Source organism: Narcine bancroftii, chromosome 2 (assembly GCF_036971445.1).
Source record: "Narcine bancroftii isolate sNarBan1 chromosome 2, sNarBan1.hap1, whole genome shotgun sequence".
Lineage (NCBI taxonomy): Eukaryota > Metazoa > Chordata > Chondrichthyes > Torpediniformes > Narcinidae > Narcine > Narcine bancroftii.
Window position 1 is genome coordinate 297,066,398 of NC_091470.1, and position 27,891 is coordinate 297,094,288.

A 27,891-nucleotide genomic window follows, 5' to 3' on the forward strand; every position below is an offset into this window, starting at 1 on the left:
AAAAATCTAAAATCAAGAAAGATGATGAACGAATGGGAAACTATTTATTATTTAGCAGACTCTTCTTTACAGATCTGATAACAGCTTTGAAGTATATACAAACCTTTACAGCATTTTCAATACAAAAAAATCTGGTTTCTCTGTGGTTGAAATACCAGGCTTTTCATGAAATGAAGTGCAGCACTGCAGTATATTGAAAAGCAACAATGAACAATTAAACGAGGTCACCTGCTGTACGTTTCACTTCTTAGCACATTACAGCAGACAATTAGAAGGGCAGTTGAAGCAGCTTTGGAAGACATGGATTGTTAGAGCTGTACCATGGTGTTGCATTAAAATGGACAGCTATATTGACTAGTCGCTACCATTAGAAGATATATGGGCTGTAACATGCTTTTCCAGATTGAGGCAAGTTAAATGCAACAATCATTGCAATATTTCAGACAAAATAAAATGATCTTTTGTCCTGATTATGTTTATTTATGAATAAAAAATCTGCATCAAGGCAGTTTGTCCTTGTATATAATTGTTTGAAATGTACGATAAAATGTGTACATAGTACCTCGTGCTCTTGTTGGTTGATACATATATAGTTACATATCTAATACAGTTGAAACATCCATGTCCGCGTCTTCATATGTTTTGAAATAGAGGCCACTTCTGAGCTTAAATGGATATGCATGCAATGAGAACATACACACTAGCATCAAAGTGGAACCGAAATCGGCAAGAAATGTTCCAGTAGACTTCACAACTAAAAGATTCACAGATAAAATAAAAATTGAATCAACCATAATTTGTGTCTTTGCTTTAAACATGAGATATTTTCTGAGATTCCTTAGCTTGTTTGCAACTATACAACCATTTAATCACCCTGGCATTCCTTTCCACTGCTGAAATACCATAAGGGACTCGATCATTTGTTTCTTCGTCATCTGTTAGGTCATCGTTGCTTCTTCGTGACTGCTCACAGTCTGAGCTGATCATGCTTGCACTACGAAAGTTCAAGGAGATTATGTCCGAATTTGCCCTTGTGAAATTCTCCATTCCAATATTTTCAAGTTCTTCGGGATCCAGTCCACAGTAGTTAAAGAATCGCTCTACATCTGCATTGGCACGAGCATAGCGATCACTAAGGTCAGACTTGGAGCGGTGGAGTGAGGGCCGTCTGCTTGGGTTATTTGTCGGGTCCGGGGTGGCCTGTGGTGGTGACTTGGGTACATTACAGGCTGATATGTTAGGCTTGGGTAGAACAGGAGGGGCAGAACTGCTGCTGGGTATTGGTTTGAGAGGTCTCCCTTCCACAACCCTTCTCACATCAGCTGAACTGCGCGAAATGTGCAGGGCCGAATCACTGACTTGGTCTTCAAACAATCGTTTGGTTACATTCAGATTGCTTCCCTGTGGGCTACTCTGGCCTTGATTACTATACACCCGAATTGATTCTGCAAATGTGTGCCGGCTGATTTCTGTGGAAGCAGGTCTGTGTTGTGGCCAGTTCCGTGTGCTGTGTTTATGTACTGAGCCCGAGGTGGAACTTTCTGAACTATTGATTATGTTTTTCAGGATTTCCAGATTTATATTTTCTCTTTTAACACTGCCATCTGCCTTGTGATTATTAGACAGCTTCTGCAAAGGTGTGCCTGCTGCTCGCCTGACTGCTGGGCACACTGGTGGCTTTGCCAGCACAGCAGGTTTCACGGGCTCCTGCTTGGCATTGATAACTTCTTGGCTCTTCACGTATTTGGCTTTGTCAGCTTCGAGCCGCTCCACAGCGCTGAGTCTTTTTGGATTTGGCTCTGTCTGTCTTCGAAAATAGTCAGGGCCTTTGTTCAGTATACGGAGAGGAACGGCTGAAGTGAAGGTGGTTGTCGAGCCAACAGGCTTGACCATGCTATCTGCTTGCAGCATTTCTGTCGGCATGTTCAATGGCCTTTCTCCAGCAGCCGTCTTGGAATCTGAGTTCAGCAACTCCAAATGCACTGTGTTGAATTGTGTACATCAAGCAGACTGGAGAGAGGAAAAGTCTTGTGCGATATGCATCATCAATGGGGTTTCATCTTATAGCTCTTTAAATAACACTCTGTTCTCTTTAAAGCCGTTCTTTGTGCAAAGGACCACGAGACACAAGTCTGTATTAATCTGTTCTGCTGGTTCTTTTTTTAAGGCTGACTGAGAGACGTGGCAGACTTGTCTGTTCTTTTATACACAACTTCAGGCAGTGATCTGTAACACAGAATAGCCAACCATGTGTTAGTATGACTGAGTGACATCATAGCAAATCCACAGCAACTAAACAAAAAAAAACTTGCACAGTCTGGAAGAAATAGCTGATAAGAAATCCAGCAACTAAAAAGGCATGAAGATTAAGAGTCGAATGATCAATTTTTATCCAGATGTGTATATAGTTACATTTTAATATAATTTCCAAGGCATAAATGTGATATTTTGCATCAATATTTTGAACCACTTGTAATTCTTTGCATGAAGAATGGAGCCTAGAATTGAAGGTAATCTTGACATTATGTATGATAGGGGGTTCAGTGACACTGATAGGGGGTTCAGTGACACTGATAGGGGGTTCAGTGACACTGATAGGGGGTTCAGTGACACTGGTATGATAGGGGGTTCAGTGACACTGATAGGGGGTTCAGTGACACTGATAGGGGGTTCAGTGACACTGATAGGGGGTTCAGTGACACTGATAGGGGGTTCAATGACACTGATAGGGGGGTTCAGTGACACTGATAGGGGGTTCAGTGACACTGATAGGGGGTTCAGTGACACTGATAGGGGGTTCAGTGACACTGGTATGATAGGGGGTTCAGTGACACTGATAGGGGGTTCAGTGACACTGATAGGGGGTTCAGTGACACTGGTATGATGGGGGTTCAGTGACACTGATAGGGGGTTCAGTGACACTGATAGGGGGTTCAGTGACACTGATAGGGGGTTCAGTGACACTGATAGGGGGTTCAGTGACACTGATAGGGGGTTCAGTGACACTGATATGATAGGGGGGTTCAGTGACACTGGTGAAAAGCTGGATTTCTACTATTCAACGAACTGTCAAATCACATTTGCTGCAAACGTATACACTGAGATAGGATAAGAAGTAACAAATTAGTTTAATTTATAAATTTTAACTTTGCATGATTGCATTCAGATTCTGAAATAGAGAATCTTTTTCAGTTTAAGGTTAGGCAGTAATTTGGTGCCCAGGAACAAGGCAGTAATTCTATTAAACACTATTAACCATAGGAAATGTGTAACACGACTGATTGCACTCAGAGACAAGTGAGGAATATAAACACGCTTTTAATAGCTGACAATCAATGGCCAGTAAACACAATAGTCCTCAGGTGAATCTGAGGTAGGTGGGAAAACCAGGGTTTATATTGGGGTAGGTGAGGGTGGAGCCAAGGGAGGAGCCAGACATCTGAACAATACACAGACAGTGAATTCCAGCTCACTGCAAAATGCTATTATGGTACCTTCAATTCATGTCAGAAATGAAATACAGCAATTAACCCTTCTTCAAAAAGCAGAAAATGTACATAGGTTCAAAATTGGCATTATTACATGTCTTTACACAGGATGTCACATTCCACTTTAGCTTCTCTAATGTCCAGAGGCCATGTGCAGCTCATGACAAAGAGCTCATCTCACCTGAGCATTTCCTGCAGCAAACTCAGTTTAAACTAGAAAGGTTTTATAACTACCCAATGAAAAGACTGTTGCCATGTATTGCTTCCAGTCATCTACTCATTCTCACCAGGAGCAAGCTCTGTACTGCAAACTTCCAAAAGGAAATCAACTCTAACCAAAGTGACAACACTTTTCAATGATAATGAAATAATGTCAGTCAGTTATGCTGCAAATCTAAGGTTGCACTGACCGTTTTACATGTGGGACTACCACCTTTATAGCAGAATTCAGGTCATAGCTGAACAATGGAGGAGAAATGGAGCAAGCAACACAAAATAGTCTAATCATCCACCGCAACCCAATAATCACCTATCTGAGAAACAGTGGTAATTTGAACCATAATATTCTCATGGAAGCAACAACTGTTCCTCAGCGGATGTTATAGCTGGTCAAAACAATAAAGCACAAGCATGCTCCTCTGTCAGCTATGCCCACTGAGTTGGTGTGCATTCAATGTTAATAGCCAGTTCAAGGACGAGGCTTTACTTGAGGTTCTTCTATAACAGAGATAGAGCTATACATATATTCTTGGTCCATATCCCCTAAAATTTCCTTGTCCTCCTGTCTCTCCAAATATCTTTTAAATTACGCAATTCTATCTGTCTCTAAAACTCTCTGACAGCTTGAATCCACCATTCTCTGTGTAATAAAGTTGCCACATGGGTCCTTTTTAAATCTTTTCTCTCTCACTTTAAGCCTATACCTCAATTTTTAGACTTCCATACCCTGGGGGGTGGGGGGGGGGAAATCCACAACTGTTCATCTTTTCTATGTCTCTAGTGATTGTATGTACCTCCACAAGTAACCCGAGTTTTCTATGCTCCAGAAAGGTCCCAGTCTAACCAGACACTCCTTACAACTCAAGCCCTTCAATCCTGACAACAGCCTCAGAGAAAAGCCATTTCTTTGTCAGATGATAATAGATTCAAATGTAAGTTTTTTTCTGAACTCGTTCCATCTTAGTGATATCCTTCCCACAGCATGGAAACCAAATGAAACTATTCACTGAACCAATTTAATGGCTTGAAATATCAATAATCTTAATTTGGTGCCTTGCAATTATTAAAGAACATTTTAAAAATACCAAAAATATTCTCTGAGTTCATTACTTTTCTAACACATGTTCTGAAAGATCACATTACCAGTGCCAAGCAAATTTTAGGCTTTGCAGGTTTTTGTATCTCTATTGGCTTGAACCTTTATCCATGGGCTGAAAATAATGTTTTGCCCTTCAGAGCAATAGGGGAAAGGGCAACCAGCAGCAAATGGTTCACAGCATTTTGCAATGCTCAGCACAAAATAAAAGGGCAAGATTTGACAAATATCTGTACAGTCCCACTGGTATCTGGAGTGAATGACTGGTTTTAGTCAAAATTGAGATGACAGATTGGTATGTTAAATTCTGCTCAATATTGAAGAAAAATCCTGGATGATGGAGCAATGATCAGCTAAAATAGTTTCAGGAATAAGGGATTTTGGTTCCAAGGTTAAACTGGGGTTCTTCTTGTAACACCACAGTTGCAGTGATCATCAGGCAGAAATGTCATCTGGCCTATCTGAGTGGCAACATGGATCCATCCCAATTTGCCTATCACAGCAACAGATTTATGGCAGATGCCATCTCACTGACTCTACACAAAGTGATGAATAATTGGATCCTGAATTTCCTCACCTGCAGACCTGTGAGTATTGGTAAGAACATCTCCACAATCTCCATCAGTAGTGGAGCACAATAGGGCTGCGCATGATTCCCCCTGCTCTACTCGCTTTACACCCACGTCCACATGGCTTGGCACGACAACAGCACCATGATACCACAGTAGTGGGCTATATAAAAAGGGGTGATGAGTCAGAATACAGGAGGGAGATTAAAAATGGCAGAATGGTGTACAACAACCTCGCATTGAATGCCACCATAACCAAGGAGCTGATTGTGGACTTCAGGAGGGTAAAGCCAGAGTTGTATGATCCAGTGATCATTAGGGGATTAGAGGTGGAGAGGGTGAGTAAATTTAAATTCCTTGGAGTCACTTGGAGTATTTTTCCTGGACCCAATACACGAACATCATCATGAAGAAAGCACATCATCACCTTTACTTCCCCAGGAGTTTGCAGAAATTTAGTTGGAGATCGATAAACTCAGCAAAGTGTGCTGACCAGTTGCATCATGGACTGGTATAGGGACACCAATATCCCTGAGGATAAAGCCCTGCAAAAGGTAGTGGACACACCCCAGGACATCACAAGCAAACCCCTTCCCACCAAGTCAAGTCATCTTTATTTATCATTCATACCATGCTTGCACGGTAAAGACGAGATAGCGTTTCTCCAGGACAACAAAGCATATTTACATAAATATAAGTAAGAATAGTTAAACGTATTAAAAATATTTAGACAGTCCATGGTACCCTATTCATTAATGTTCTGGGAGTTCAGCAGCCTGATGGCTTGATGGGGGGGGGGGGGGGGGTGAAAAGCTGTTGCCCAATCTGGACATAAAGGCCCGAGTGCTGCAGTACTTCCTACCAGATGGCAGAAGGGAGAACAGTTTACATGAGGGATGTGTGGAGTCCTTCATAATGTTTCTTGCCTTTCGCCTGCATCGAGTGTTGTAGATGTCCTTCATGGTAGGAAGAGAGCCCCCAATGATCTTTTCCACTGACTTCACTATCCTCTGCAGGGTCTTGTAGTCTGAGGAGGTACAGCTTCCAAATCAGGTGATGTTGCAGTTGCAGAAGATGCTCTTGATACATCCTCTGTAGCATGTAGTGAGGGTGGAGGGTGAGAGATGAACTTTACTCAGCCTTCACAGTAAGAAGAGGCGCTGCTGGGCTTTTTTTGCTATGGAGCTTGTATTAAGGGGCCAGGTGAGATTCTCTACGAAGTGGACTCCAAAGAACTTGATATTCTTGATAACCTCAATGGTGGAGCCATCAATGGTCAGTGGAGCATGGTCTCCCTGGGCCCTCCAGAGGTCGACAACCATCTCTTTTGTTTTTTTCAATGTTCAGATACAGGTTGTTGGCCGTGCATCAGTCTGTTAGTGATTGAATCTCATCTCTGTTTGCTAACTCTTCATTCTTACTGATCAGGCCCATCGAGAACATCTATGGGTAACGCTGCCATCCGAGAGTAGCAGCAGTTATCAAGGATCCACACCACTTAGCACATGCTCTGTACTCGCTGCTACCATCAGGAAAGATGTATAGACGCCAAAAGATCTCCAGGTTCAGGAACCGCTGCTACCCTTCCACCATCAGAACCCTCAACAACAAACTCAATCAGGGACTCATTTAAGGACTCCTACCTTCGCATTTTATTATCTTTTTTTTCTCCTATCTGTATTGCATGGCACATTACATTTGTTTACATGTGAAATTTCTTTTTGCACTAACAATAGGTGGTAATTTCCACAGGAAAAATAATCTCAGGGTTATATGTGATGTCATGTACGTATTCTGACAAATCTGTAATCTGGATATGTCAGCAATAAATCTTTACTTCCATGGACGCTGAGACCTGCTGAGTTCTTCTAGCAGTTCTGTCTTTATACTCCAATCACAGAATCTGCAGAATTTCATGCTTTACTCCATAAGACCCCTACCTCCAGGTTCAGGAACAGTTGCTACCCCTCCAACTCAGTCTCCTAAACAGACTCATTTAAGGACTCTTACTTTCAATATTATTTATTACTGAATATTTATCATTCATATTGTAGTTTGTTTGCACTTCTCTCTTCTCTTACATTTATCTCTTTTGTATATGCATTTTTTTTTAGTAGTTTTTTGCACTACCCAATAAGTAGAAATTGTGCCTGGCCTGCAGGAAAATGAATTTCAGGGTTGTATGTCATGTTGTTCATGTTCTCTGACAATAATTCTGACCTTTGAATGCCCTTGGATGGGCTGAGAAGAAAAAATGGATCAATCACTGGAGAATGGGATTCAAAATGATAGACAAATGATATTGAGGAAATAACTTGCTTTTGCTGAGAAAGATTGAGAGCTTAAATTCACTGCCTGTTATGTGGGGGAAGGACAATCAAGGCATGAAATAAAAGGAATTGGATAGGGCTTGGAGAGAAAGTGATTTGTAGGGTCAAAGGGTGGGTGGAAATGGCAAGCCCTCTATAAAGTGCCAGAATGACCTTAGTGTACTGGATATATGTGACAATGAGTGGTGAAACAAGTGTCATATGATTCTGGGAAAGTGCAAGGTGTTTGGTGTACACTGCAGTTTTCCATACAAGTAGAAAGAAGTAGTCCGAGAGATGGAAACAGCCGGCAGATACTGTTTTCAGATGTCTCTACCTGCCAGTTCAAAGAGCTAATTTACAGAAATTGTCTGCTGCCTTGTCGGCAAGTCCAATTTCGCCCTTTGCATGAACCCAACCTTTGTGAGAATTTGTCCTGTTCAACACTAAAAGTTCTGATAGAACTACAAAATATACAAATTAGAAAGATAATTTAAATAGAAAAAAACAAGCAACTGACAATACAAAGTTCTCACAAAGATTAGAGCAGCCAATTAATGTTAATGAGGTTAATGTTGTTTTACTGCTGCCCCAAGAGCTGCATTTTCTTGTAACGTGTTCCCTTTCTGTAACATGCACATAACCCAATCATTTTTTACTTGATGACAGCATCCAATGAGTGGTAATTCTGCCGTGCCCGCAAGAAAAAAGGAATTTCAGGGTTGTATGCGATGACATGCATGTACCCTGACAAAAAAAAATCCCAATTCTGAATCTGAAATCTGATGCTCAGCTACTTGGGGAGAATTACACTTTACAGAGCAATCATGTCCGTTTCCCGTGAGTTCACAAAATGTAAAAAGAGGAATGCAAATGTGGAGAAATGGTATCGAACTACTAGTACAATTGCTGTAGTAGGTGGAAGGCTGTACATTGGCAATGAACATGAGAAACATCTTTGCAGTTTTCTTTGAAGAATCCATTTGCTAAGTGTTTCAGATGTGGTTTCTATCCATGAGATTCTTTCTTCACTGTCATCACAAATGTCTTCACTGTGTGCACATTAGGGCTCTTCAAAGGTTTATTGAAGTGGAAGGTCTGGTTTCAGTATGGCATCATACTGAACAGATATAGCATTATCCCATTGTGGCCCAAGCCTCAAAGAAAGGAAATTTGTAATGTTTTTCACCGATCTTGCTCCACTGAGAGCTCGGTAATCCTTGAAAAAGTTGATTGCTGCAGGAACACAATTAAATGATGGATTTTATCTATATCCTGGCTCCACTGATGCAAAATGGATGTGTTTTGTCATGAAATGCACTGGTGAATATTACAACCTTCATTTGCAGTGTAACATCTGACCAAGCCCCTTCCACTAGTTCCTCAGTGCACGTCCTGCCAATATGTGGGAAAAAGCCATAGGGTTGCACAGTAACATAATTTGACATGGAAGTTGAAAAGTGAGCCACTTAAGGTGTTTATGCATTTCAATGATCACCATCAGTTTTATGATGCCATTTAATATTTTGCACTTGATATACATGAAAACATTGTTAAACTATTTTTCAGGATGGATTACTTGCTTTAATTCTGAAACATTTTAACTCCAATAACCAATACATAAAACAATCTTTTTCTTCAATATGCTTTAAATCTCTTCTAATTGGGTCATGTACTGATACGCAAATTTCATGTAAACCTAGATTGAGAACTGACGTGAGATTCTACTTCAGGGGAGAGATTTATTAAAACAAAGATATGTATTGACCAGACTATCGATCAGTAGCACTTGCATCAACAGTGATGAAGTGTTTTGAAAGTCTGGTGATGAAGCATATTAGCTTTTGTCTGAGTGGTGACGTGGATCCATTCGAGTTCACCTAATGAATTAACAGGTTGCCACCTCACGGGCTCTACACAAAGCCCTACAACACATGGACAACAAAGGTGCATACTTTATTTTGTTCTTTATTGACTACAGCTTGGCATTTTACAACATCATCCCCATAAAACTGATTTTCAAACTCCTGGACCTGGGAATTAACACCCTACTGTGTTATTGGATCATGGATTTTCTCACCTCCAGACCACAATCAGTGAAGATTGGCAAGAACTTCTCCACAATCTCCATCAGTACCGGAGCACCATAGGGATGTGTTCTTAGCTCCCTGCTCAACTCACTTTACACCTATGACTGTGTAGCTTGGTACGACAATAACACCATCTACATAGTAGCCAACAATACCATGGAAGTGGGCTGTATAAAGGAAGGGGGATGAGTTAGCATACAGGATGGAGATTGAAAACATGGCTGAATGGTGCACCAACAACAACCTTGCACTCAATGTCCCCAAAACTAAGGAGCTGATTGTTGACTTCAGGAAAGGAAAGCCAAAGGTATACGATCCAGTGATCATTGGGCAATCAAAAGTGGAGAGGGTGAGCAAATTTAAGTTCTTGGGAGCCACTGTCTCGGAGTATCTTTCCTGAACCAACACACCAATGGCATCATGAAGAATGCTGTCAGTGCCTCTACTTCCTCAGGAGTTTGCCGAGGTTTGGAGTGACACCAGAAACCCTGGCAAATTTCAGCAGAGGTGTGGTGACTGGCTGCATCACGGTCTTGAATGAGGACGGCAATACCCCTGAGTGTAAGGCCCTGCAAAACGTGATGGACACAGCCCAGGTCAACACAGGCAAAATCCTCCCCACTATCAAGAACATCTGCAAGAACGCTGCCATCAAAGCAACAAGCATGAAGGATTCACACCACCCAGCACACGTTCTCGCTGCTGCCATCGGGAAAGAGGTATAGGTGCTACAAGACTCGCACCCGTCAGGTTCAGGAACAGCTGCTGTCCCTCCACCATCAGATGCCTCAACAACAAACTCAATCAGAGACACATTTAAGGACTCCTGCTTGTGCACTTTATTGATTTTCTTTTGTTCTCTCTGTATCGCAGTCAGTTTGTTTACATTTGTTACCTGTTTACAGTTCTTTTATTTGTTTACATGCTTATGCTGTGTACAGTTTATTTTTTCACTACCAATTAGTGGTAATTCTGCCACACACGCAGGAAAAAGGAATCTCAGGGTTGCATGTGATGTCATGTATGTATTTTGACAATAAATCTGAAATTTGAAAAAATTGACCTCTAACCCAAAATTGCCAATCCTAGCACATAGCTTGATATAGTACTGTGACTCAATTGTTAATGCCTCATTGACTGTGGATCAAATCTATTACAGTACTTTGTTTTCTGACTCAGGTACTCGCCTGGGAAAAACTTTCAAGAACCATAAAGGTAACAAACTAAATGCTCTATTGCCTCCAACGAGCACATTAGTAGGGTCCTTCAGCAAACAGACAAAAGGTTATCCACAACATCTGGGTGGCACAGTTGGCGCAGAGGTTAGTGCAACGCCTTTATAGCGCCAGCAACTGGGACTGAACCTTGGTTTGAATCCTGAGCTGTCTTTAAGGAGTTTGCATGTTCTCCCTGTGTCTACATGGATTTCTCCTGTTTCCTCTCACCTTTCAAAAATGTACCAGGGCATGGGTTAATGGTTGTAAATTGGGCATCATGGACTCGTAGGGCCGAATTGTCTAAATTAAAAAAAAAACAATTTGAAAAAATCAAATTCATACAGCTGTGTAAAGGACATAATTGACAAGGTATAGAATTACATTGAAAAATACAAATGCAGGGAAGCATTTTTCTTTATATTTATTTAATATTTTTAATAATTTATCAGCAAGTAAATATTTTTCTTCAAAATACTGTTTTCCCCCAGTTAAGAATAGTTTTCACATGTCTGCACTGCACCAAGATTAGGCTACAGGTTACTCCAGGGACAGTCTTCAGCTTGGCCACTTATAGACATCATGTGTGCCATGTGGTGGCTGCAAATGCATCTGTGTGTTTGTGCTGAGTCCAGCCTGTCATAAATGCATAATGAGGTTCATACCTCTTTTTAAAATCTTTTTATTAATCATATTATAGGTAAACAATACATGAGGCGAACAGGAATACAAAATCAAGAAGGAAAAAAATCACATATTGAATTACACCACAATTAATGAATATGTTCTCGTCTTCAAAAGAATTATCTAAAACCCCACCTAATATAAGAAAAAAAAAGACTGGACAGCCTATCCTGAGGATTTATTAATAAAAAAATAATTGTCTGGTCTTCACCAACAAAGAGAAAAGAAATACAATTAAATATTGTCCAAAAGGGAAAATAATTACACTAATCAAGTTATGTGGAAATAATTTATAAAAAAAAGTATCTTCAAATTTAACATAAGTATCAAATGTACTTTCTCTAAACTTAAACAAGACATAATTTGAGAAAACCTCTGTGTCAAGGTAGGTGGATTATTTAAATAGATATTTAAATAAGACAGCTCTTCTAGCCAATAATGTAGAAAAGGATACAAACCGGATATGTGGAAGTGGGAACGTATCCCACTTCTGGGACTATAATTCCAAAAATAGCAGTTAATGGCTTAGGTTGCAAACTAATATCCATTATAGCTGACAAAGTCTTAAAAATATCTATCCAAAACCTCTCCAAAACATATGACTTGGAGAAGTCACTTCTGATTTTGCCCATATCTCAACTATTTGGTTGACCTAGGGATGTCACATCAGTAGCTAGCACAACGCTATTACAGCGCTAATGACCCAGGTTCGAATCAGCTACCTGTAAGGAGTTTGAACATTCTCCCTGCGTCTGCATGGGTTTCCTCCCTCCCTTCAAAACACACAGGGCTTGCAGGTTAACTGGGGTATTTGGGCTCAACAGGCTCGTGGGCCGGAACGGTCTGTTATCGTGCTGTATGCCTAAATTAAATTAAATCCCCGGCAGTGCGACATTCATTTACCACAACGTTAGCTCGATGATTTGCATGCTCACATCTCTTCTGGCTAACAAGAAGCTTGCGATTGCTCAGTCCTGCTTGATTCAATTTCAAAGATTATGCTTTGACATTATTAAAGCCCAGTTTACTGGTCAGCTACCCCAAGCCCGTCTATAGTTTAAAACAAAGATCCTTAATAGTGGAGACAGGGCGAGAATCTGAACCACCCCAAACAAACCATATCTCTAAAAGCAAATGCAGATTGATACACAAGTTTTAATTTGAAAAAAAAGCTCACTTTACTGTAAACATCAAACTTTTATATGAAATAGTGTACAATTCCTGCTGATAATAGGAAAAAAATAACAGAAAAATCACATGGTTATCAAAAAATAATGCGAGAGGAAAGGATGGGGGTGGGGGATATGGCTCAGCTGACCTCACATGCTGATAATCATCTTTACTGCAGTTCGAATTATCGTTGCAGGTTTCAAAAAGATTTGCAACTTTTGATATTTGCCTGGGAATGCTTCTAATATTATTATGAGCATGAACCTCCCACAGAGTATGTGTACACAAAGGGTAAAAATTTGTTGGCAAATGTAGAATTGTGATTTGATACACCAAAGAAAAAACAGTAGAACTCTGATAATTGGGCCTTCGGCCTTCGGTGATGCCAAACAAATAGATTTTCCAGACTACTGGATGTTATTCCAATTAATACCCAGACACACTTCTAATTAAATTATATTTCATGGTGCACAGTATCATAAACTATCCAGGGAAACTGGCAAGTTCCACGGGGACACAAGAAGTTATGTCCCAGGGAGTGTGAAAGGAGCACAGCAGATTTTTGAGTTTCACTGTGGTTGTGCGGTTAAGAAAAGGAACACAGGTCATTTTGTGTCTGTGAACTCCAGCAGACAGGAGGGGGCCTGTGCTTGGAATGTAGTTTAAATTGGTAATTACAGGGAACCATTTCATTTTGCTGAAACACAATTTTGTATCGGTTTAAAGACTGGAGTCAGTGGATAGGAACTATTTTACTCTTATGTTCCTCGCTCTTCCCCACCCCCACCCCCAAGTGTGGTTCTCTTCCCTTCCCTCTGCACAAAAGGCTGACTCTGCTCTCCAGTAGGTTTCATTTTAATCTTTCCACTGAAGCAAATGAATCATACTGTGCCTGGGTTCCAACAGCATTCTATTTAATCTTTGTTTCAACATTTTATATTTTGAACCTATTATATTTGGACTTGCCCCAGTCCTCCTGAATTTACTCCCGGGGGAATGTTTAGTTTTAGGACTGAGGGAACTGCAAATAACAGAGCAAGGAGGCAATATTTGGGCTCTGCTCCAGTTACCTTATTTTCAACAGGTCTAAAATTCCAAACGAGGGATTTGCCTTCTTATGCAATGAGCACAATTGCCCATCATTAACAGCCCAGCAAAACTGTTGATGATGAATACATGATGCCCTCTGGTCATCAGTAATGATCTGTACCTTGATGGTGAGGATACAAGACTTTGGAAATTATTTTCCCTTATTTATCACCCATCAACATGGGAGTGGAATCAAAATTTGATAACGTGGTCTGTTTGTCAGTGGCATCACTCTGAACTTTAAAGAAAAATGTACGATCAGCGACTCCAATGGTGTATTGATGCACAACTCATTGCTGGCGCCTTAAATAATGTGGGCCATTGCCCTCAATATGTAAATAACTACGAGTGGAGGGAAGTACAGCTTGCTGACTGAAGACCCACTCTCAAAACCCCTCCCTACAATTTCAGGACAGTTCTTTTCCCCATACCTAAAACTTAAAACATGACCCATTGGAAGTTCTGGGTCTGCCACCTTGGTACGATCCACAAAAATTTTCTCTTAAATGTATTGATGAATTTTTAGTAGTTTTGTAACAGTCCACAAATAAAAGATCTACACAATGAGGGACATTCCTGAATGATTAAAGGCAGTATTCTGCTGTATGTGCAAACTGAATTCAATTTAAATTTTGAGATACAGGAAGGTAACAAGCCCTTCTGGCCCACGAGCTCGTGCCACCCAAATACACCCATGCAATCAATTAATCTGCAAAATCTCATATGTCTTTGGAATGTGGGCTTAAATCATAGCGCTCCAAAGGAAGCCTATGCAACTATGGGGAGAGTGTACAAATTCCTTAGATAATGCTGCATTCGAATCTGAATTGCTGGGACTAGAATAACACTGTGCTAGCTGCTACACTAACTGTACAGCCCAAATTCTATCAAATACTTGAAGTAAATTTGTGGCAATTATTATTACATTGACAACAATGTAGGCACGCATCTCAAACATTAAACAAAACTGTTTTAAGTAGGAGTAGCTCATTAAAGGCTGAATAACAAGAAAGAGTATTAATAGATCGAATGGGTTATGCACTAGTTGGGAATGAATATTTGCAAATCTTTTAAATGATGAACGATGCTACATACACTTGCATTTGCTGTTCTTATATTAAAGTGCCTTAGCGCTCTAAACAGACAAAGGCACTATTAAACATAAATTTACAATACATTCACGAGGAACATCACTCAATGCTCCTTCATGGTTTGCCTAATTAGTTTCCCCAGAAACCAAAACTTGATTTACTGCCAATGTGCAGAATTAGAACGTGCAACACTCTGTAAGAGCCACATCATCCTGAACATTTTGCTGTGATTGCATTCCATATGACATCTCCCACTGGATTGCTGTAACAACAATGTTAAAAGCTGCAGAAAAAGCATGTGAACAGCAATTTATGGAGCTTCTTGGATGATATACTGTAATAGAACACACAAATTCACCCCAATTCTTGTTATTTGAAATAGAACAAAATGGAACCTTCGACCAGTGTGTCTGTGTCGAATATGGCCCAATTCAAACTAAACTCTGCTGCTTCACTTGATAGAAACATAGAAACATAGAAGATAGGAGCAGGAGTAGGTCATTCGACCCTTCAAGCCTGCTCCGCCATTCAACGAGATCATGGCTGATCTTAAAGTTCAGTACCCCGTCCCCGCCTTCTCTCCGTAACCTTTAATACCCTTATACTGAAGAAATGTATCTAATTCCCTCTTAAATATATTTAATGAACGTGCCTCTACTGCCCTCTGTGGCAATGAATTCCACAGATTCATCACCCTCTGGGTAAAGAAATTCCTCCTCATCTCGGTCCTAAATGGTTTGCCTATTATCCTCAAACCATGGCCCCGGGTTCTGGATTTTTCCATCATTGGAAACATCCCATCTGCATCCATTCTGTCCAGTCCTGCCAGAATTTTATATGTCTCGATGAGATCCCCTCTCAATCTTCTAACCTCCATCCCCTTCATATTCATGAGTCTGTTAAGAAGACTATTAAATGCCATCTACCACCACATGTTCGAGGCACCCATCTCTATGTAAAAATATTTGCTCTGCATACCTCTTTTAAATTTCCTTCCCCTCACATTAAAGGTTTGTTCTTTAGCGTAGATGCCTTCACCCCTTACTATAGAGCCAAGAACCTGGGTTCAAATTCGACACTGCCTGTAAGGAGTTTGTTCATACCTTCCGTGTCTCCATGGGTTTCCTCCTGATGCTAAGTTTCTTCCCACCCTTCAAAATATATGGCATTGTAGCTTAATTGGGGTATTTGATGAACCCCTATCAGGTGGTTCTCCTAAAGGCTATAAATTGAAATGGGAAACAATAATATGTGTGCAACATATTATTATATTTAGGAAATGTCTTAAGTATTGGTTTATATCAGGGGTGGCCGAACTGCAGCACATGAGCCACGTGCGGCTCTTTGACATATAATGTGCGGCACACAGATATATGTTGGCTGAGATCATCCAAACTCCTGACACCCTGATTGCAGACTCTTACCTAGGCCCCGGCCAACAACCATCAGAGCACCCAAAGCCCCTACTGTGGACTCCCGCCTAGACACCAGCCCCCTGCCCACCAAGGCTTTCGACACCCTGGCTGCTGTCCGCTGGAATTTTCTGATGTCCTGGCCGTGGTCTTTTGCCTGGGTCCCAGCTGCCCACCCTCTTAAGCTCCTGATGCCATGGCCACCCACCTATCTGAGCTCCCAACAACCTGAACGCTGTCTGTTCTTGATGCCAATTTCATATATTTAAATGGGAAGACCCACCGACAGATCAACTTTATTGAAGAATTGAAGCTTGAAAATAAAACTGCGTACTTGAATAATTATTATTACATACATCTACCCGTATTTCCCAATATTTATGTAACAAAATGGGCATGCAAGAGTAAAACATGCATGTAATATTTTTTCATGTCTTCCAGCTCTCAAACATCTGAAGTCTATCGTATGCGGCTCTTACATTAATCAAGTTTGATCACCCCTGGTTTATGTATGGTTTTGGAGGTTGGAGGAAACTGGAGCACTCCGAGGAAACCCTTGCAGATTCAGGGAGAATGTACAAACTCCTTTTACATAATGCTGGATTCAAACCTGGGTAACTGGCATCATAATACCAATGCACTAACCACTACGCTATGTTCTGAAGGTTCTCAGAAAATAGTCATTGGTGTGCTTTTTAGTTATAATATCCATGTGGTTGGATGAGGGCAGGTTGCTAGTGATATGTATCACTAGCTATCATAGCACAGTTGATATATATATATATATATATATATATGTATAGGGATGCATGCTCCTCTCCATTTCCTGAAATCAATGACCAACACCCTTGTTTTGTGACACAGAGGAAGAGGTTGTTAAACTGACACGATGCTAACAGAATCTCTATCACCTTTCCAAATTCCTTCTTGTCATTGTTTGTGATCTGGCCTACGACGGTGGTGTCATCTAGAAACGCTGATGATTTAGTCCACTCTTTGACCACAGCCATGAATGTGGATGGGTTAGTCCACAACCCTGTTGGCCACCTGTGTCCGGGGTTATTGTGCAGAAGGCATTGTAACTAATCCTCACTGCTTGCGGTCGACAGGTCAGGAAGTCCAGGATATAGTTGCAGAGGGGTTGCAATAATCCTGTCTCAGAGTTTTGGAATGGTGAGGTCTAATTGGAAACATCTAGGCTGGCTTTATGCAGCGAAATAAGCCTCATAAATATGAAGTTTTTGAAGAGTTGACAAGAGTTTGATGAGGGCACTATGGAGGATGTTGCTCATGTGGACTTTAGCGAGGCCTTTGAAAGATTTGCACAGTAGGCTAGTCTGGAGGGACAGAATGCAAGGGATGCAGTATAATCTGGAGAGTTGAATACAGAATTCGCTTGATGGTAGAAGACAGAGGCAGTAACTAAGCATTGTTATTGGTGCTAGGCCCATTGCCATTTGTCTTCTAGATTAACAATTTGGATAACATTGTTAGCATGGTTAATAAATTTGTAGATTATACTAAATTTTGTGGCATAGTGGTCAGTGAAGGTAACAGGAGATTGCAACAGGATCTGGATAATTTTTAAAATTGTAATTTTAGATAAACAGCATGGTAACAGGCTCCTCTGGCCCATGAGTCCATGCCTCCTACCTACACCCAATTGACCTATAACCCCCGAACGTGATGAAGGGTGGAAGGAAACTGGAGTACTCTGAGGAAACCAACGCTGACATGGGGAGAATATATAAACTCCTCACAAACAGAGCAGGATTCAAACCCAGGTTACTGGCACTGTAACAGCATTATGCTAACTGTGCTGAGATTAACTAAGAATATGGACTAAAGAATGGCAGAGAGAATTTAATTTTGATAAGTTTGAGATGATGCATCTTGACAAATTAAATCAGTGAATGGTAGGGTCCTGGAGAGTGCAGTGGAAAAGAGATATCCAGTGATGCAGGAACATAGCTCCCTGAAAGTGGCACCACAAGTACACAGGAAGCATTTGAAAAGCTTACCTTCATTGGTAGGGGTATGAAGTACAGGAGTTGAAACAACATGTCATCTATACAGAATGTTAGTGAGACCATACTTGTGTGCAATTCTGGTTGCCTAATTATAGAAAAAACATCTCTCAGCTAGAAAGGGTGGAGAAAAGATACACGAGGATGTTGCCAGGACTGGAGGGCTTATGGGCTGGGACTTCAAGTGCAGGAGGCTGAAGGAAAAGCTTAGAGAAGTTATAGAAAATCACGAGGGATGTATTTCATTTAATTTAGAGACACATAATAGTAACAGGCTCTTCTGGCCCTCGCCGCCTAATTATTCCCATGTGACCAATGAACCCACTCACCCTGCAAGTAGGTGGGACATGGGAGGAAACAAGAGCACCCAGAGAAAACCCACTCAAAGACAAGGAGAATGTACAAACTCCTTACAGAAAGGCGGAGGGATTTAAAGGGGACCCGAGTAGTACCTTTTTCTGCACAGAAGCAGGTACAATTAAAACATTTAAAAAATAATTGGACAGATGGATGGATAGAAAATGTTTGGAGGGATGTGGACCAAAGGCAGGCAAATAAGTCTAGCTCAGGTAGACAACTTAGTTGGCAGAGGTAAGTTGGGCCAAAGGGCCCGCTTCTTTGCTGTAAAACTATTATGGCAAATAATAAAATATAAAGTGGTGCATGTGGAGGAGAGTGCTGGTACCTGTCGAAAGACCCTGAAACGCTGGTTACCTTTTACTTCCTATGAATGCTACGTGATCTGCTGAACTTCACTTTTGTGTATTACATACAGAGATGGGAATTGCCAGGCATTTTGGAAGAGTGAATACTGCTTTCCACTTATCAGCTTGAGACTAAAAGTTGTTGAGAGACTTCATTATTTATCCCTGTACAGATATTTATTGCAATATCAAAAACCTTGGTCCAACTTTTAAAAAAAATGGACAGTAAAGTCATAGTAGTTCACACTGACGAAACACTTGTAGACATTACAACCCGAGCTTTAAATGATCCACACAAGGACAACTTTTACAACCTGCCATTTATTATCTCAGTAACTGCAAAAAGTTATTGCCTTCTTTTCGCTGCCCAAGCGCACACAAATCTCACTGCATAGATCTAGCTGACAATCCTGACAGAGCAGAATGAAAAATGGGTGAACTGATGGTGCTGTGCAGGGAAACAAGCTGCTCACTCACCTCCCCATACATTACAAGGTCACCAATTCTCTCCTGCTTCTGAACTTTTGGAATGTTTCTTGCTTTAAGGCATAATATCCAATAAACCTTTGTTTTAATATTGATTCAGTGTTGTTTTTTTTGAGGTGATCACAAAAATTTGTTCTAGTGCCAATCCAGAGGCTTGTCTAATGATATTGACCATCAACATCGTACGATCCGGTGTTGCACTGGCCAAGATGCCATCTTTCGGATGAGGTAGTGAAACAAGATCCCATTATGTTACACAAAACTGGTGCAAGGTCACAGACTAGCAACATTCTTTGTTTCGCTCCACAGCTACTACTTAACCTGTTGAGAATTGAGCATTTCGATTGAGATTTCTACTATCTGCAGCAGTTTGCTTTAACCGCACCAAAAAGCAGATTAACTGGTATTCTTTTCAATGATGCTTGTGAAACTGCCTCATTTATAACATTATACAGTACTTAATTCGTTCTGCAGTGTCTAGGAACATCCCAAGGGTTTTTTTTTTGAAGCAGTTATAACATTGAAGATCATTCCTTCTTTGACCAAACAGACAATCAAACAGAAGAAACTAACCAATATTTTGCACTGGGCATATTCTCACAAACAAATAAGCATCAAGACACAAATGCAAAGGTTCTTGGGCTGACAGCCTCAAAACTCTTAATCATGGATAATCAATGCACAGAGCAAAATACAATCGAATTTAAGAACCGCAACCATACAGTACGGTAACAGGCCCTTTCGCTCCACCAACCTGCGCTGCCCAATTACACCCAAATGACCTACAACCCCGGTACATTTTAAAAGGTGGGAGGAAATCAGAGCATGGGATGGAAACACATGTAGACACAGGGAGAACATGCAAACTCCTTACAGATAGCGCCGGATTCGAACCCCAATCAGATCGCTAACTGTGTCGCTCTAAGAGTTTTGACAATTGCTCTTCCCTCCACAGATGCTGCTTGACTCATTGAAATTTGTGGAACTGACCCTGTCATAAAGTGCACTTTCATATGAGTGAATCTCAAGGATTGCAAGGTTTAAGTGCTCCTATCTGGCAGGTCAAAACGAGGCACTGAAAAGGTGTTAATGGTCATGAACAGCAATGCTCACCACTGCACAACAGCAGAGCTCTTAGAGCTATGGCAACTTGGGTTCAATGCTGATTTCTGGCACTCTTTGTATGAAGTTTTTATGTACTATACTCTAATGGAGGGCAAGATGCTCTGCTTTCCTCCCACATTTCATAGATGTGGGGGGGGGGTTTAGCTGGTTAATTGACCACTGCAAATTGACTGGAAGATTGGTGAACAATAGAATCTGGGAAGAAAATAAATTAGGATTAATGTAAGTTAAGTGTTCGAGAATTTGGACAACTAGCACAGTCTCTTGGCTGAAGAATATGTTTACTTGATGCACAAGGTTTTGACAATCAATGACAAACTTTTATGCAAAGGAATGCTGGGGCATTACCAGTCATATCCAAAAAATGAGAATACATTCAAGTTAAACTGCAAAAACAGCACATAATAATTTGGAGTGTTCTACGATCTCACAACCAATAAACCAAAATCTTGCAGTCCTGCCACATCAAAAAACGAAGTAAAATTTCATAGCCAATAGGAAAAGTCAGCTTCACATCCCCCGACCTTAAAAATGGCATGGCCCTGCAATTGAGAGCTCAGGATGAGATAATCAAGAAACAACAAGTGGATAATCCAGCATGGCTCCTACTCAGGATATCCACCATCACTGGAGCCAGACTTCAGCTACTTCAATTCAATGTGACATCAGCCGCTGGGAGCACTGGAGAAAGTGAAGGATATGGCACCATATAACAAAGCCATAGTATTGAAGACACCCACTCCAGAAATGACTGCAGGAGAAGCCAAACATCTACCCTTCTTGTGGAAAACTGTCCAGAAAATAATGGGTCAAATTGTAAGTAGGATTATTGTTCAAATAAAACAAATCTGAAACAATAAATAAATAGTTGCAAATTTTCACTTTTCACTATTCACTTAATAGTGCTAAATCACAAACAATGTCTTTGATATATGACCACTGTTCTTTTGAAAAAGCACAAAGGGAATTTCAAAGAAGTGGCTTTCCTCAGTCAATTATTATGAATTACATGAATAATTATGTAATGTGGAAGTGATCAATTACTTTCTATCATATGTCTGTAGAAATACCAAACTTCCACATACCTGAGGAACTAGAGGTGCTAATGTGCTTTCTTCACAATGCTATTAGTATGCTGGGTCTAGGAAAGATCCTCCAAGATAGTGACTCCCAAGAAGTTAAGCTCACTCTCTCCACCTCTGATCCCCAAATGATCATATATTTCTAAAGGTAGTTTCCATTATTGTTATGTGATATTACATTTAAAATATAACATGCATGAAATTCTTTAACGATATCTACTGTAAGGAAGACAGAGTCTCACAGAAATGAGGCCCCAGCGAGGAACGGACTTGCAACCCCTGGTTTACAAGAACAGAAATTTTTATATTTAAAAAAAAAATTGACTCCTCAAATCAAAGGATTCCTGGAGTTTTTTAAATTTGCATTTTGGCAACGATTTTAGCAATTATTGCAATATAGAGGCATTATTTCAAAGACAGAAAGCATTCTTGGTGACTAAGATTACATGGATGGCTACAGGTACTTAGAGACAAAAATTGAAATTACGCAGCAATTTACTGCATTCTCAATTTATCCAAAGGTGCCACACTATAGTTATTCTGAAGCTGTTGTTGTAATGGAAGAAATACCACAGCCAAGCATGGCATAACCAGGTCTCACAAAATGTCAAGTAAATGCATGATCAGTTAACTTCATTGAAGGTATGATACGAGTAAGGAAACTAAAAGAACTCTCTGCTCTTTGAGTAATGAAGTGACCTTTTACAGCAAGCACAGAACCTTAATTCTAATTCTCATTTGATGACTAATAGATTTTGCAACATGCCTGAGTACTGGGCTAGTCATCTGAAAATTGAACCAATTGTGATTCAAAGGAAACTGTTACAAATTTGAGGTGAGGAGCATAAATTGTAATAATTCTACTTCAATGCAATAGTTAATGTTTCAAAATTTCAAGACTCCAAACTTACAAGATTCTCACCAGACCAATCTAAAAGCTGTATTATTCAGGAAAGAAAAATAACCAACATTTCGGACCAAAGCCCTTCAAGGTATTAGCAAAAAGCAGGCAGTCTCTTAAATAAAAAGACTGGGAGAGGAGGGAAGAAAAGGCAGGGGGATGAGTGCAGGCCAAAAGACAAAAGCCCATAATTGGACAGGGATAATGAGGAAAAGAGAAAGTTAAAGGGGGGAGGTAGGTGACTCTGTGAATGCAGATCTGGATGAAAGGAGGCAGAGGGAAAGGGAATGAGAGTGAGACTGAACTAGAGAAAATGCAATATAGGGATAAGGGTAACAGAGTGAAGGGGGGTGGGGGGGGGGGGAAGAAGAGCAGGGCTAATGGAAATGGAGGTCGATGCTAATGCCTTCTAGTTGGAGGTTGCCCAGATGGAATAGGGAGAGTTGTTCCTTAATTTGTGGTGGTCTCAGTTTGGCAGTGTATGAGACCATGGAGAGATACGTCGGCATGGAAATGGGATGGATTTGAAATGGGCTGCCTCTGGGAGATCCACATTATGCATCTTCCAGCTTTCAACATCCCCTTGTTTAATCAGTTAGCCAATTGTGTTCACTTCATTTCCTATCACAGCCTCTTCAAAGGCCTAACAATGAAACTTGTGATGCAACTATTAAAATTCTTTCTCACCTGATGGAGGGCATGTCCAAAAGAAAAAAAATGAACATTAAACCTATCAGCGTAAAAAAGGAAAGCAGAAACTCCAATGCAAGGGGAAAATATATTTTTCTGTTGCCTGTTTAAACATAGATAAAACAATCTTTATTTCCAGATTTGCTTAATTTGCCTCTATTAATAACTTACTTTTAAAATATCTATCCTTTGACACCTTCCAAATTAGTAAACAAGGTCTTATTCCTGAATGAGTGCTTGGTTAGCTTTGCTGATGAACTAAGCAAGCTACCTCTTCTCCACACACACAAAAAAGGATATTTGTTCATCATAAAATTGCTGGAGGAACCCAGCAGGTCAGACAGCACCCAAGATTCAATTTATTATCATAGTCATGTTACAAGAATTTTTTTTTTTTTGCCTGCTGCAAGGCAGATTCGACACTGACAGGAATTGCCTAAGCGCCTCTTACAAGTAGGAATCCACAAATAGGCTTGGGGAGTTAATATGGTTTGCTACAGGGAGTTCAAGTTTAGACCCACCAATAGTGGATTGGTGTTTATCAAAGTGGCCACCCAACCTTCATTGGTCTCACTGCTGCAGAGGATCCCTCAATGAATCCCTCAGGGTTCAGTATTGGGTCCATTACTATTTGTCATATACATTAATGGTAAATTGGATTAGTAAGTATGTGGATGATACTACGATAGGCAGAGTTCTTGCAGAGGGATTTAGGCCAGTTAGAAGAGTGGGCTGAAAGATGGCAGATGGAGTTTAATGGTTAAAAATGTGAGGTTTTACATTTTGGTAGGGCTAATCAAAATAGGACATATATGCTGATGGTAGGGCATTGAAAAGTGCAGTAGAACAGAGGGATCTAGGAATAATGGTAAGGTGGTGAAGAAAACTTATGATATGTTGGCCTTTATAAATCAGAGCATTGAATATAGGAGATTAGATGTTATGTTAAAATTGTAAAAGGCATTGATGAGGCCGAATTTAGAGTATTGTGTACAGTTTTGGTCACCAAAGTATTGGAAAGATATCAACAAATTGGAGAGAGTGTGCAGAGAAGATTTACTAGAATGTTGTCGGGGTTGCAAGGTCCAAGCGGTAGGGAAAAGTTAAATAAGTTAGGTCGTTATTTTTTTGAGCGTAGAAGGTTGAGAGAGGATTTGAATGAGGTATTTAAAATTATTAGGATATAGAAAGAATTGACATGGAGAGGCTTTTTCCTTTAAGAAAGGGGAAGATACAAATGAGAGGTCATCAGTTGAGAGTTAGGGGGCAAAAGTTTAGAGGAAACATTATGGAGAACTTCTTTACTCAGAGAGTGGTGGGTGTGTGGAATGAGCTTCCATACGAAGTGGCGGAAGCAAGCTCAAGATTAGTAATTAAGGAGAGGTTGGATTATGTATATGGATGGGAAAGGAATGGAGGATTAAGGGTTGAGTGTAGGTCTGGGGTTAGATGGGAGAGTGTTCGGCATGGACTAGAAGGGCCCAGTTGGCCTGTTTCGATGCTGTAATTGTTCTATGGTTAAATATATATTTAATAAATGCAGTAGGTCAGATAATGCTTGTGTAATGCACTGCCTTACCTAGAAGATCCACACAGGTATATCCATTGTCAAGGTTCGCCAAACATATACTTGAGGAATAGCACGTCATATCCTTCCTGGGCAGCCTTTAATCCAAGGGCACAAACCTTGATTTTTCCAATTTTAGACAATCCCACCCCCACCTGGTTCCATTGTTCCCACCTCTTCTTTACCTACTCCTGTACTTTATTCCCCTCTAACTCTTCTTCAAACCCTCCACCCTCCTTGGGGTCTTTCTCTTTAATTGTCACTCCAGCTCTCGCTCTTTTATTTCCCCACGAGAAAGAAAGATGCTGTACAAATGCAAGTGCTTTCTTCAGTTTAAAAGCAGACAAATTTAAACACTGACTGTCTTAATACTCAGGAAGTTCCCCAAGACATGGAACATTCAGCCAGAAGTGATTAATAACATGTCACTGAACCTTCAGGTATGAATTATGCTGATGAGATAATACGAATTAATAATGAGGATTGTGTGGATGTACAACTAAATATGAAAAGGTCAAACAAAATACTTTTGTAGACTTGGTACTGAAATGAAGCAGCCTATTTAAAACCAATCATGTGAAACACTGTCTCCCTGGAGGTCAAAGCAAAGTTTTCTCATCACATGCAAGGGACATAATATCAGTACTTAAAATGAAAACATCATCTATTTCACGTAATCCTCCTCAAGGAACTAAGTTTAATATGAATTGGAGCCATACAAATAACCCTGCCAATGCTGGAAGAACTCAGCATCATCCATGGACGGAAAAAGAATGCTCAATATTTCAGGTTGCAATCAGGAATAATAAAGGGCAGACGCCCGAAAAAAAAGGATGGGGATGGGGCGAGGGACAGAATTGGTAGTAGAGTCACTACAATGTCACTGGCATTCTTGATTCTTTGTGATTCTGTATCTGGTTCAGAAGAGAACAAAGAAGAGAACAGTGGGGCAAATGTATTTTAGCACAGCTCGTGCCAATTTTTGCCACGCACATTCATTTTATGTGGGTAGAATTCAAGACGGATACACTAATACTTTGCTTCGGCCTACAAAAAATTTACGATCACGTTAAAATAATTCATTTGCAGATAAGCATTTTTCATGTGGAAATATAAATGTAAACTGCAGTGTGAATTAAACGGAGTATTTACTACTTTAAAGCATAAAAAAAAAGTTGTGAAATGCAAGCAGTAAGATTTAAAAAAAGTAACCAAGTGGGTTTCAATCAGCAAGGGAGCGGCACCACACAGTCGCAGTTTACCAATGGAAATCACATATCAGATAGAAGTTCCCAATAATACCAAGATCTAGTCACCTGAGTAGTGCATCTTAGGAGTATGCAATCTTGTTTTGCAACCACACTCCTACATGCAAAACTGAAGCAGCTAGAGCAGCAAACAAAATATTGAACACCTTGCCAATGTTATCAGTTAGTCTTGACAATATCTGCCAGCTCTTGCACATTTTTTCAAACCTTTAAATAGGTTTTCAGTAAATTAAGGAACATTACACACATAACAAGCACTATTCTTCACAATGTACATTGGCTCGCCAGCGTGAGATCCCATCCGGGCATGCGCAGCCATTACATCCGTTGACTTGCGAAGAGCAGCATGAGTTTTTATCGCGGGAGCAAAAGCGCTGAATCAGTGGGGAATCGCAGTAAGCGATCTCAAAAAGCACTAAGTTAGTGGGCCTGCAGGAGCAGAGCCCTGAGGGAGACCACAGGAGTGCGATCCACAAAATGGAATCAAACTCTCAAACAAGCCCTCTGGAGAAGGGGGGGAGTGACAAAAATTCTGGGACTGCCAGTGGGAGGTTCCCAGGTCCTGATGAAGAGAGGCCCCGAAGTAGCCCTCCAGAGGCAGAGGTGTACCGGAAAAGGTCCAGGACAACCAGCGGGAGGTTCACTGGTCCTGATGAGGGGCTGGGGCAGAGGCAGAGCGAGAAGAGCCCGAGGAGGAAGGCCTCCAAGAAGAGCCCCCATAGTCCTTCTTTAGCACCAAAAATCCAGCGGGCCTGCTGGGGTGCAGTGTCCCAGCTGAGGAGCAGTAAGGCCGATCGACCACCGTTGGGAGTCGGATCAGGCGGCAGGGGTCTACCTTCGTTGAAGGTGGGGCCCGAGGATGGCTGCACTGACCTAGCTTCGTTGAAGTTGGGGTTTGCAAACGATGGCAGCGATGTCGATCTACCTCTGCTGGGGGTGAGATTATCGACAGAGATCTACCTTCGCTGAAGGTGGGGTCCAAGTCTGGCTGCACCGACCTGGTTTTGTGGAAGCTGGGGCCTCAGAAAGCAAGCAGTGATACTGTTATCCCACTACATGAGGTGAGCTGCATTAGACGACTGGACTTCAGTATATTGAGCGGCAACGAGGGGGAGTACCCCACACAAGAGCAGGTAGGACCTGAGCCAAACTTAACTCATTGTGTAGCGAATCCGCCCACTCAACGGGTGATAATAACCAGAAAAAAGCCCGACGAAGGGTGTGGTCTCTGCACGACGGGCACCCGCTCGATCGGGGCCTGACAGTAAGGCCGGCCAGAGAGCAGAGGCCTCGACCAGCATCCAAATTGTAAGTCGTCTGGACAAATTGGAGATGGCCACGGTGAGCAGGTTTCCTATGCCATCAGAGCAGGAGGAATTAGTGATTATACATGGGAAGATGATGAAGGGCCGATAATGGAGGCCAAGTCACCCAAATCCCCATGCACTGCTCAGGCCAGGAGGAGAATATACTGGCTATTGCCGCGAAGTTTGCAGTACCGAAGGGTATCGGCCAGCCACTAGAGGATGATATTACAGGATCTACAACATATATGGCATCAAATGCTTTTCAGGAGACGGTACTAGAAAAATCCATCAAGAAGTACCCCT

At 41.0% G+C, this 27,891-nt stretch overlaps 1 protein-coding gene across 8 annotated transcripts in view; it reads right to left on the bottom strand.

The window, feature by feature from the left end:
* Window positions 1-22: 22 nt before the first annotated feature.
* The window catches only part of fam110b (family with sequence similarity 110 member B), a 189,848-nt gene continuing 161,979 nt past the window's right edge, over window positions 23-27,891 (bottom strand). For all 8 annotated transcript variants that reach the window (XM_069921454.1, XM_069921450.1, XM_069921446.1 and 5 more), the window contains one exon: window positions 23-2,226. In XM_069921454.1, the coding sequence (XP_069777555.1) occupies window positions 811-1,923 (1,113 nt within the window). In that variant the 5' untranslated portion in view covers window positions 1,924-2,226 and the 3' untranslated portion in view covers window positions 23-810. The remainder of the gene's footprint in view (window positions 2,227-27,891) is intronic.